Source organism: Oenanthe melanoleuca, chromosome 18 (genome assembly GCF_029582105.1).
Source record: "Oenanthe melanoleuca isolate GR-GAL-2019-014 chromosome 18, OMel1.0, whole genome shotgun sequence".
In the NCBI taxonomy this organism is placed as follows: domain Eukaryota; kingdom Metazoa; phylum Chordata; class Aves; order Passeriformes; family Muscicapidae; genus Oenanthe; species Oenanthe melanoleuca.
In genome coordinates, this window is record NC_079351.1 from 2,794,247 (window position 1) to 2,807,495 (window position 13,249).

The 13,249-nt window shown below is 41.4% G+C and overlaps 1 protein-coding gene across 5 annotated transcripts in view; it reads right to left on the minus strand.

Moving 5' to 3' along the window:
* CEP112 (centrosomal protein 112) overlaps positions 1–13,249 on the minus strand; it is a 151,708-nt gene that overhangs the window by 76,946 nt on the left and 61,513 nt on the right. For all 5 annotated transcript variants that reach the window (XM_056506104.1, XM_056506103.1, XM_056506101.1 and 2 more), the window contains one exon: positions 7,610–7,792. In XM_056506104.1, the coding sequence (XP_056362079.1) occupies positions 7,610–7,792 (183 nt within the window). The remainder of the gene's footprint in view (positions 1–7,609; positions 7,793–13,249) is intronic.

Below are 13,249 nucleotides of genomic sequence, written 5' to 3' on the forward strand. Positions count from 1 at the left end.
GAGTGTAAAGAACTGTGGAGAAGACACAGACTCTTCTTAAAGGAAGGGCAAGAACCTACAGATCCAAAATTTAACAAGAGATATCCAGCTGCATAACCAGGAAAAGGGATTTCACACTGGATTGGTAAAGCACTGGAGCATATGGCTCAAGAAGGCTGTGAAATCTCCACCAGTGCAGGTTTTTCAAAACTCAGCTGGACTTGGCCCTGAGCAACATGACGTGGTTTTGAAGTCAGACCTGCTTTGAGCAGGAGGTTGGGCACGGTGACCTCCAGAGGTCCTTCCAACCCAAATTATTCTATGATGCTGTGAAAAAACTCCTGAATGAATGCTGGGCTCCCATTAGAGGATGTCCCTTCAGCACTCAGGGGAGTGTTTGAAGTGGATGGCACTGCTGTTTTCCAAATTGCTGCACTTGTTCTATGGACTAGGAGCAGTCAACTTCCTTCTATTCAACAACTGTCTCAAGCACATTGCAAGGTAACACTAAAAAGCAATTTTCAAAAGAACTAAAAACCATTAATGAAGTTGTGAGCAAGCATTCCCTCCTGTGTGCAGCAGACATTCACTGAATCAGTTTAGTTTAATATTTGGAACAATCCAGTATCACAGAAACTACACTCTGAAGATTTGGACACAATTGGAAGTAATATCAATTAACAAATTCAGTCTGGCTTTACCATACACTGATCTTCACATAGAAAGCACAAGCTCCTTCAATCAAATCAAAATCAAGAGATTTTATTGTAAATCAACAATTTCTGCAGACTAATACAGCATTTTTGCCTCTCTGCTTAGAAATTACACTACACCACCTCAAATGCTGCAGTTACTACCTGTTTGTACATGCACCTGTTTGTACTTGATCATTTCTGACTTCAGGATTCCTTAATGTAACTTTAATGTGAGAAATGATTTCACACACATACAGCTTATTGTCTATTGGTGTTAATCATTCCTTGCAGCCATCACACACAAACCCTGCCTGCAAAGCCACACCTAGTGGATGTGTTAAAACCTGGCATAAAGATACTTTAAATCTCACTGATGAGCAAAACTGATCTCATTTCTATTCAGAGAAATGAATCTATGTTTATTAACATTTATGCAGGAAATAATCACTTCTTCCTAATTAAGAAGTGCTGTTATAAAATAAAATTACTGTTATATGATCTACACCCTGCCCCCTAGACAAAACTATACACTCCACCTTCAGCTGCCAATACTTAAAATTAAACAAAATAGAATATTAAAAAACTGATTGCAATGTTTTAATAACTACCAGATATATTCAATTTCATATTACAGAAACAGAAAGTCCATTTTGCTGAAAAGAACTCCATCTCAGATTCACAGTTCATATTATGTGATGAGCTAGTTTCTATGGCAACTGCTTTCTCTTTTACATACACTGTAGACAGCACAAAATGTCTGTTGTCTCCTAAGTTAACTTAATATTTTTAATCAGCAGATGACCATTAGTGCACTATTATGTATGCCTTCCAAAAACATCTTTAAATATTTCAAGTCCTGGGCTGACTGCAGTAGAAAAGGAAAGAGTGAAGTCACACCTCCCACCTCAAATTCCTCACAATGTAATTTCAGTCCCAATGAAAAGAGTGAGAGTTAAGGAAAAATGTTGAAGACATCAGACACAAGGCACAAGGACACTTTGAAGGGTGCATGAAGTGAGGAAGTGGCAGATGCTCACAGCTGGATCAACAGGTGTTTGAGAGGTGTCCCAGCCCCAGGCAGCAGCTCAGCCAGAGCAGGACACAGGAACACAAACACAAGGTGGGTTCACCTGAGCAGGGATGGGGATGTGCTCAGGAGACCAGACCCTGAGGAGAGAACACTGAGCCTGCCCTGTCTGCTCAGTGCAGAGCAAAGGCTCATTTGTAACTCTCATCTCAAAGATTATGCCAATGCTGCAGCCCAAACTCTTCCCACAGCTCCCCTGCACTCACTCAAGTGAAAGCAGCTCTGTGGGTTCAGTATTTGAGTATTTCCACAAGAAATTGTTGCATTTGACCATTTCACTGCAATGCTCTGAGTGAAAGCCCAGTGTGAACATCTGCATGGGACCCAGCACCAGATCCCTGATTTCAGCAGATATTCCCCATCAATGGGATCCACGGCAGCCCTGAGTCAGCAGACTGGGAATAACAGCAAGGAAACCACACAAGTGCTGCAACAAATATTTGGGACTTTAAATACTTTACATCAACAGTCATGTTCATTATCCTGGGCTGACTGGTGGGAAATTAAACATGCTGCAATACAGTCAAAACCTTTTGTTTGGGAAAGGCTAAAAGGGAAGGGCTGTCTGTCTACAGGAGTCTGACTGGCAGCCCAAGAGCCACTCTCCAAGTAAAATACAACAAACAAATATTTAGATTGCAACTCCAGGATTCAGATTGGCTGCAGAGAAAGCCTGCATTGCAAGCAGTGCATTTCTTCCCATGCCAAAGACATCTTCTGCTAAGAAAAGGAAAGGAAGTAAAGGAAAAAAATGAGTCATACAATTTATTTACTAAAAATTGTAAACAGAAATGACTTCAGTAGCACTGTCAGCATCTGAACATTTCCCAGGCTACCTCTATCTGTACCCTCCAGATCCCCTCAAGCAAATTGCTTCCACTGATACTGGGAGAATAATCATGTGGGAACAGGTGTCTGGAGATACTAAAACAATTACATGAAGCAGAAGAGTTGATCAGCGATTTATCTGTAGGTAACAATAGGTTCTTTCACATAAAAATTGAAGAAAGTTTCCTGTTCTGAAAAAAATCTTCCCCAAATCCTTCCTATTAATACAGTACTGCAAAGTTACTCTTGCAGCTGTATTTGCATCCAGAGGAGGAAACTGGGCATGAGTTGGGTATTTAGCTAACACTAAACAAGTACTGTTAGCTACTGGGTTTTTCTGTATTTTCTCTTGTCAATAGCAGAGCTCTGCAGCAGGCACACAGCAGCACAGCCACCCTTCATACATTTATGGAGCCAAGATAAATGTCCTCTGTACTCCCCACTTGGCTGATACACTGATTATCTACACAGAACCACAAACATATACCAAGAACCTGCTGGAATGAAAATAACTATCATTGCTGGAATGAAAGTAGTGATTGCTACTGGTGTTTTTATTTTAGCTCCACAGGCTCAAATTAATTCAGAAAAAACCAGGGCAAAGCAATAGCTGCAGAAAGATTGTTGATCCCAAGTGCAAAGAAATAAATTTACGAAGAGGAGAAGCCAGAAAAGAAGTGATGGGATGTGCTGTACATGGGACACCAGGGGAGGAGCCGCTGATTTCTGAGAAGGGAAAACAAACCAGCATGGTAAAGGCCAAGGGGATTATGGAAAGTTCACAAAGCAAGAGAGGAAAAATGAAATGGATCCTTCAGCCATGGGTAACACCTTATTAACTCTTCTTACAACCTCCAGCCTGTTTGTTGGGGTTTTTGTAACAAGCTCCGCTCTCAATGTTTGTGTTCACACAGCTTCAGAACCACTCAAGGCTTTTCTTTCCCAACCAATAAGGGTTTCTTGAGAGCCCCAAGACACCCCAAGAGAGCAGTGATGTCTTGGAGCAGCCTTGTTTTTGGGAGCACAAGTGCTGCCTGTTACAATTCAGCACGGTGGCATCAGTGACGCACGGGCAGGACGTGCCCGAGCACTCCAGCTGCTCCTGACCCAATTACAGCAGTGCCCTGGCCAATTATCTCTGAACAGAACCTGGAAAGAGGATTCAGCTTCCTCATGGAAACTTTCTTTCCTCTCCTTTAGTGCCAAGCAAGCTGCATTTGATGTTACAGGGGTACATTTTATTTCTTCTTCTTGCCCAAAGGTCAAGGGAGGAAGAACAAGCAGGGAAATGATCCAACTCTGCACAGCAGCTGGACATGGAAATCTTTGAGCTGGCTGAGGGCACGTGGCAGATGCTGGGGAGAAAAGGACATTCAAAGGATAAAGGGGAAATATGAGGGTACAACTGGCACCACAAACACCTCAGTCCCTCTGCTTCAGTTATTAAAATTTTCTGACCTTGCTATTTCATTTTGCCAAGCAAACTGGATATATTCTCTGTGACCTGAAGTCTTGCTTCAGAAAATCACTGATTCTGTAGCAAGACTGCTTTTATTAGAACAAAGGAAGGTCTCCATCATGCAAGGAGCTCCCTGTTTTCTGAACTCATGGATAAACTAAAATTAGGGAGACGTGGAATGAATGAGCGAAATTAAGAATGCTCCTAAAGAAAATCCAGATATCTAAATTAAATAGAAGTAGTGATTCAAACTACCCTTTAACAAAACCATAATCCTGTGTGATTAGCTACTGTTTAAAGAATAACAACATTATGGCAGTTAATAGAAAATGTACAGGATTTAAAAGCCTACAAGAACACAGCATGGCATAAAAGCCTTTGTACTGCTTTGACTTTTATTGACCTACAAGTCAATTTACTCCTCCCCAAGCATTGCAACCCCAGGTGAAAAAATCAGAGCAAGATTCCTAGAAATGGAGAAATCCAAGCGGAATGCAATCGTTATCCAGAAATTTATCATCAACACAAAAGGTGATACGCTTCAATCAAATTCTTCTCTTGAAAATATATCAGACCTATACTTCACAAATAACATTGTTTTATAGTCAATTAAAATCTGACAAGGCACTAAAATCTTAATTTTTATACTCTAGTTGAGATTAAAGCAATAATAGATGTATTTATATTTGAATAAAATCTAACTGTTTTGTACAGTGTCTTTCACAGTATCTGAAGACCTATGTGAAAGTAGAGACCTTGGATATGCAATAAAAAAACTAAAATAATCTTTACAGTATTATTAAAAGAAATTGATCTGCTCAGTCATAGTCATCTTCAGGAATATAGTGAGAAATGCATATTTTAACCACGTGTATTAAGAAATACGTATTCGCTACTCTTTCACATGGAAAGGATTTAAGAAGACTCCCAGTGAATACCTTTAATAACGGTGCTTTCACATCATTCACCCAACACTGAGCAGATAGGTCCTTCAAACCAAGCTACTCATATGTGATTAACACTAATTATTATTTAAATTTTTCAAATAACCCAGCAAATCCACTTTTCGTTTCGCCAAGCAAAATGGCTCCGCTCCTGTTTCATCTCACCTTCGCTGGCACACAAAGCACTCCTAAAAATTACTGCTGGCAAAGATGGCTCCAATTGAACAGGTTTTTAAAATGCAGTGTTGTTAAATATCCATTAAATGACTGGGTTACCTTTGTTAGAAGCCTGTGAAACAGGCTTCATAAAAGTTTCATAAGGGACATTGGCTGTTAGTCACATCAAATGTCCAAAGCACACATTTTTAGTAAAAATAGGCAAAGATAAAAAAAATTCTTAAAAATCTGCGCTGTAATTCCACAAGAAACCCCAGTATTGTCTGTTGAGCTCATTGCAAAGACAGAGGTGGATTTGAATACAAAGACCAGAGGAAGGAACGAAGAGAAATTTATTTTCCCAAATGGAAAAATCTGCGTCCTTGAAAGCCGGGAGAGTCTCACTAGAATTTAAACAAACAACAGCTCTTCCCATCAAAGCAACTGCCTTTTCTTCCCTGATTTACATGTCATTCTCATGGCATCAATGTTCAAATGACTGTACAGGGATATTCAAACTACAAAGAAAAGCTCTGTAAAAAGGCCAAACTCTGCTTTTCAGACTGTTCAGATTGCCCCAATAGCTGTGAAAATTCCCAGCTTTCCACAGAGCACCTGTAGTAGCGTGGTTGATCCCCCTGCAAACAGAAAGCAGAACCAAACTTTGGGCTCCAACCTTTGCCAGAAATGACCCCCAAGAATACAAACCAGAGCTGGACTTAGAGACACCTCCCAGTTCTCAGGATTTGCTGAAGAGAGTCCCTCTCCTTTTGCATTCAGTGTTACAGAGCAACACGGGAACTGGGATGAGCTCTGGTGTGTAGATAGAATAATTCTATATAATTCCAAAACTGCCTTTTTTTTAATGTGGGACTTACAGCTCTGCCTTTGTCCGCGAACAAAAACAACCCAGCAGCAGAAATGCAGGTGAGAGGAGGCTACAACTCTGAAAAGACACTCGCTAACAGATCCAGAGCTGAGATGAATCTATCTTGGGCCAAAAGAAAAAAAATGCAAAGATAAAAATCAATCCCTTGAACCATTTAAGGCTTTGTTCGCTCTTACAATGCAGCGGAAAATAAAAGGCGAGGTTTAATTTTTTTTTTTTTTTTTCAGAGGCCACCTGAGTATCCCCTTCCCTTCCCAAGCGTTCTCACAACGTATATCCCGTTTTCATTGGAAAAACCACAATGGTGGAAATGGAGAAATAAGTCCTGGCTTTGCAATATCCACCTCTCAACCTCCCCCAAGAAGCCGTTTGCTTCCTAATGGAGACTTCCTTAAGCCAGATTTCGATAGTCTGAGCCGTCCAAAGTGAAAAACCAATTAATTTCACAAGTAAATTTCCAATTCAGTTTCATTGAGCTCCGTTAGAGTTGTTAGTAAAAGCCACAGCCTACCAGTCTACAGGGAAGTAGAGTGAAAATGCCTCTTAGTCTGAGCCTAACATCTCATAGGGAAGGTGGTGGTGCGCGGAAAACGTGTCACTAAAGATGCTTCACCAAAATGTCCAGTTGGGGTATAAAATAATCCTTGCGTGATAAGCAATTCTAACGCTGATCAGGAAAGATTATTTTCTATAAACTCTTGAAACTAGAAAATCACCTTAGTTTTTAGAATATTGCCATTGCAGGCCTTTTTAATAAAGGCTCTTAGGAAAATATACCACGCCATCCTTACAAAATACATTGAAAAAAAGGCAGTAAGATGGTTTTTGAAGTGAAAACTCATAAAGATCATTTTCCATGCTGACAGTGTGCATTTCATCCAGAAGTTTGAAGAGTCAAATGCTACCCCAGCTGGGGGTTATTCTGCCAAATGGCTTCCAACAGTGACCACAGAGATGGAGGATGGGAGGGGTGCGTGTGTGTAGGAAAATAAACGTGATGGTAAGCGACCCCAAACCCACATCATCTTATCAAACATCCGACACACGGAACCAAACGCACAATGCAAATCTAGAATACAAAAACTGAAACAAAAAAAGACATGAACAAAAGGAAATAAAGCCATTTGTGAGTTACCTGCAGAGATTTAAAACAAAAAAGAGCACACGAACGAAGCACATATAATTCACATGGATTTGCCCAGGAAGGAGAAAAGGAGGGGTGAGTGTGAGGGCTGGGGGGGAAAAAGAACAGATACCTTTTTTTCTTAAACAAATCCATCATGAAAGAAAATGAGACAAGATTATAAATAGGCCGAGTTATAGCGCACCATGGGATTTTTAATCTGGCTACCTGTGGTTTTTGCAGTTAAAGCCCTATTCAGCAGTGGGAAGGGAGGGGGGAAAGCGGAAAAAGAAAAAAAGGGGAAAAAAAGAAAAAACGAAATCACGTTTATGTGCCAGTTTCGCAAATGCTCCCCCAGCGAGCACCACCAACAATGCTGGCAAACAGGAAACACTCATTATCAGCAATTTCTAATCAGCGGGCGCCTTTCAAGTGCTATTGATCGTTACCTGGCCGTCTCGCCTCTTGCTCTCGTGAGTTTGGCTCTCGTGCTCTGCCATGGCCCCGCGAAGCTGCTTCTCCAGTTTCTCCATCTCCCGTTGATGGTCTCGGACCAGGCAGTCCTGCACTGCGTTGTGCTGCTGGAATAGGTGCGTCTTCTCCTGTTCATGCTCCAGCTTCAGCTCCACTATCTGATTGGACAGGGAGGAGTACAGTTCATCAATAGAACATCCTTGTCGTCATGACAACTCGTCTACAGCTTAATTTCCCCCTTAATTTCATCAAGTTGGCAATTTTATTTTTACGTCACTATTACCTCACCTCTTAAGAAGCCACCGTTAGCGTGACAGAATTCCTCCAGACAATCCCAACAATGGAGACAACCGAGCAAATCCAGCGCATCCTTACCCAATTTGTTGGTACAAATGTCGGAAGCGGACGAAAAAAATAATATTAAAAAAAGAAAAAAAAAAAAAAAAAAAAAAAAAAAAAAAAGGGAGGCATTGTCGCATTGTGAGGCGGGTGCCCCGTATCCCGCTGCTGCTCCTCAGCAGGGCTGAGGATCCTAAATGGTTAATAGGCAGCCTGCTCGCCCCTTCGCTTAAGTATACACACACACAACCCCCCACCCCAGCAATTAAAGCTTTGCAAGATTTCTTTATGATTTCCAAAGCGAACACTCTTCCTGCGATATTCCTCAACGCTGGCGCGTAGAGTTGTCTTTTTTTTTTTTTTTTCTTAACTAAAAAAAAAAAAAAAAGAGCAAGAAAATTATAAAAAAAAAAAACAAAGCTCTATTATCCCGTTGTCAGCTACGCTATCCCAACATAAACAGATGTATGTGTTCCAGAAGGGCACCTGCTGTGCCGCAAGCTTGCACCATGATTTCATAAGAAGCCCTCTATTCTCAGGAGCCGTTCCCAGTCCGCACCACACTGGATGCTGTGACCTTGGCCACTCTTAGCCTCTCCCCGCTTGCCTGAATGGCAGCCCGAGACCAAGGGCCTGGTTGCTGCAGCTTTGATATTAATCCTCCCGCCTGCGCACAAAGGCACCCTACCTGGCCTGCACACTGGAGCGGCCAGGCCGCCTTTGAAGCAGGTGATGAATAGGGACGGCAGGAAGCCGCTTCCCCACTGAACTCCGGGCCACACAGCTGCTAAGAACAGTCACTTGGATTTTTCTTCAGTTTTGGTGGATTTCGGAGAAGGAAGAAAAGGGGGGGAAGGAAGAAAAATAACAAAAAAAAAAAAAAAAAAAAAAAAAAAAAAGGAGAAATCTCTTATCGTGAACATGGTGGGGAATTTTCAGCATGAGAAAGGAAAAAAGGAGCGGACGGGAGGAGCCGCTGTGTGAGCGCCGAGAGCGCCCGGCACCTTATCTTAAAGCTGTAGCATTCAATTCTAGAGTGATATCAGCTGGTTGCCCGGCTTCCGTGGGGAAAATTTGAAGCTAAGTTAAAATAAATTGTAAAAAAAAGGGCATTTTCTCAAACTGCAGATCAGCGTGTTGCAAGTTTAAAGGGAAATGTGCCATCCGTGCTGCGGTTGGGAGATCCTTCCGCAAACGGAGCGAGGAGAACAGATGCAACACTCCACAGTTTAACGTATCTCCATTATTTAATAACATTAAAGAGCTCATTAAGAGATGCCTCAAGTCCCTGCAGGGGTTAACCCCTCACATTTTCCATGCTGGGCCTGGGATTCTCACACAAAGTTGTTTAAGCCAGGTTTTTGCCCAAGGTTTCTGTACAAAACTGGTTTCTCTTGGATGTTCATGGTGTCCATCCTGTGCCCAAGAGTAAGAGCTGGTGCTCCCTAAAAGAACTGTAGAGCCTTTGCCTGATTTAGGAGAAAAAGTGTTTAGTGTTCCTTCATAAATCAGACCTGATTATAAAGAAATTGTGTCAACAGGAGAGGCCTTTTCCTTCAAACATTTTGCTGTGTTAATTACTGGGTTTTCAGCTGGTTGTTCCATGTAGGTCTGGGTTAAGGCAGTTTGCTGTGAGGAGCTTCAGTTATTGGAGATGTCACTTTTTTACCAGAAGACAGAGCAGCAGGCAGGGAATGTGTCCCAGAGAGGACACATCATGCTTCTCCAACTCTTTACACCTTTACCACACCAACCAAAGTAAATTGTTTTGTTTAGTAATCTCTTCACTTAATAGCATTTATAGACACAAAGTTTTTCAATTTAATAGGTGGAACGAGCAGAAGGCCTCCAGCAGGAGGGGTGTCCCCCCACCTGGTACGTGGGAAGAGAAAAGGGAAGGTGTTTTACAAAAGGCAAATATGTTGAAGAAAAATTTTAAAACCTTCCTCATTTAAAGCTATGTATCCCCCACGATGGTTTTGATTTGATATTTTAAGATGTTTCTGGCAGGGAGCAGAGGTGGAGAAACAGGAGAGGAGAGAAAGGATGAGGATGAGAGCATTCTCATCCCTCAAAGACCTCCAACAACAACTTCCCTAATAAATATTAGCAGGTATCTCACATTCCCAACCAACAAAACAACACAAAGTGACTGAGCAGCCATTCCCTGCCCTGGTGAGCACTCCCTGAAGCTCCTGCTCTCCTCAGAACTGCTGCCAAGCACTATGGCTTCTCTTCTACTCCTCCCTCTCTCATTCTTGTATTGTTATTGGGTTGTTTTTATAAAGGAAAAAAAAATTAACATATACCAAAAAAGGAAAGAGAAAATCCATGCTCCCTTTCAGCAACAAGACTTCTCCACCACAGGAAACTGCATTAATTCTTCACAAATCAGAGAGATTCTGTCTCCTCTTTGAGGTAGAAAGCGCCTTTATGAATAAGATAACAAAACCACCTCCTTCAAAAATTCTTTGTTGAGATCTTGCTGCATCTCCCCTTCCATCAGATCACATTCAAGTGTCTGCTGCAATCCAGCTCTGTCCAGAGCACAGGCACTGGAAGGTGCTGTGCATTTCAGCCAGACAAGAGACACAACATTCACAATGGGCATTAGGGGCAATGCTGAAAAGAAACATTCATTAAATAATCGTGTGTGCCCTATTACCATAATCACAGGGCATTCATTGTGCCTTGGATGTTTCCTCATCTTGTCCTCCCAAAGATGAAAAACTCTTACTCCCTCTGTGCATCTGTTCCTGTCTCCAGCCATGGCCTGGACACAAAACCAAGCAGGAATGTGTGTCTGACCTGAGAGAGCCTTTCTTACCACTGCTGTTATCAAGTACCACAAATATTTGAAAATTATGATCTCTTCTTAGCTGAATTCTTAGCACTTTTTGATTATATCAACACAGTGCAATAGAACAGCCAACAGGTGATTTACTACACTGTTAGTGAAATTACACTATTTACTTTAAATTTAGCTTTTAGTTACACTATTTCTTTAAAATATAGCTTTTTAACTGAAATTTAAATTTCCTTACTCTTGCAGAGAAAAGGCTGTTAAGAAGAAAACAAAATTCTTAACAAAGAGCTAAAAAAGAAGAATGTAGGAACTGTGATGGTCTGTTGTTCACTCACACACACAAACAAAAGGTGCCACACAAATCTGCCAGCAAGGTTCATGCCCAGGCCAGTGACAGCACAGCTGATGAGCACAGGCAGATGGAACTGCACCACTCAGGGAGGTGCTTTAGGACAATTTGCTAAAACAAGAGACAGTGTAACACAGAGCCAAGGTGAAATCCTGCTGCTGTTAGCCTGAAGAACAAAGGCTGACAATAAACAGCCTGCTGATGGCAGGAGATGTTTTCAGAAGCCAGAGAGCTATAATATAATAAATATTAATAAATAATAAATAATAATAAATAATAAACAATATAATCAACACCAGCAAATACTTTTTGGAAGTCCCTAATTTAGACAAGGCCTTCTACCACCCAGTTTTTGCTTTTACATCACACTCTAAGTTTAGGCTTTTCAATTTTAGAACAATTTCAACTTGTTCTCAAGAACAAGCACGCCTTTGAAATTCTTTTTAGAGTCCCCAAAGGAGGGAAAGGAAATTAGTTAGCTCACTACCTCTTTGAAAAATGTAACTGCTACAATAAATATTTGACACCAAAGTATGAAAATTAATGTAAATTTATGTCTGCAATCCCAGAAATATTTTAAGTAACACCTATATAAAATACGGTTTTGCAAGGCAGGATGATTTTATATGATTTATATGATTTTATTTTCTGATACTGTTTTGGCATGACTGGACTGAAGGCTGGAGAAGCCACCAGTGCATTGCAAGTGTCACAGCAAAGAACTGAGCTAAACTCATTCTGCAGTACACCTACAGCATGTCTGTTTTCACTATTTCTATCCCAAAATCATTTATGTGTTTGTAAATCAGGTTTTTGCATGATTTCTCCACTGAAAACCAGCCCCAGCCTCTGCCCAGGCAGGGCAGAGCACATGATCTGTCCCCAAATAACAACTCCAGCAAAACTGAGTGTTTTCTGTCTCCTAAGCCTATAAATAAATGTGAGTGTTCTGTGAGGATATGGGATTGCCATCTCTGCAAATACTGCTGCTAAAAGTAATCTGATGGAACAGGCTGCAGGAGTGAGCATTAATCATGTTAGGGTCTGGTTTAGCATAACTTTGGGCAGAAAAGGAGCATCTTCACTGCAAGCTAAGAGAGAAAACTACAACCCCTTTTACCAGAACCCCTCTGCAGCAGGTAAATTAAACAGATTTTAATCACCTTTTTCTGGGATACTTGAAGTTGAAACACAAAGGTCTCCCAGGATATAAGGGCTGTAATGAGCCAGGGGCAAACAGGACAGTGAAAAATTCATTTGTGCAGAACCACATTTCCCACTGAAGCAGCAAGTACACATGGGGTAATGTACATGTATTACTATTTCATTGCAGGCTGCAATAATTTAATTGGCATGACTGTGTTTTCTGTAATACTTACACCTTTTCACCAACCACTAATAATTCTTTTTCAACTGCAAACTAAGAATTGCAAGACATTCTCTCAAAGAAACAAGCTGGTCTTTAGCCAAACTGCAGCTTGATTTATCCTCCCCTAAAATAATGCACCTGCATGGTCTCACTCTAACTACATAAAATTATATTCCTAATCATTTTTACTTATAAAGGCTTTTCAGAATTTTAGTATTTTAAAGTTTGGGCAGCACAAACCTCACCTTAATCATTCTATCTTCCCAAACTTCTGGTATGAGTAAATTTGTTTTTAAATCACAGAACCACAGAATTATTTGGGTTGGAAGGGACCTTTAAAATCAATCAATTCCAAGCCCCTGCCATGGGCAGGGACACCTTCCACTATCCCAGGGTGCTCCAAGCCCTGTCCAACCTGGCTTTGGACACTTCCAGGGACACTGTGCCAGGGCCTTACCAGCCTTTTGGTAAAGAATTTCTTCCTAATATCTAACCCAAACCTGCCTTCCTTCAGCTCAAGGCCATTCCTCCTTGTCTCATCACTACATGCCCTTGTGAGAAATCCCTCTCCAGCCTTCTTGTGGCAATACACTGGAAATGGAGTTGCATCCCTGAGATTAAACCCACCTTGGTGCCACCATGAACGTCAGGAGGTCCCTCCCCTCTCCTCCCCAGGCCACCAACCCATCGAGCTGCACAGAGAAATCCTCCCTTCCCACTAACAGACCTTGAGCCACTGCAAATGCCCGTGT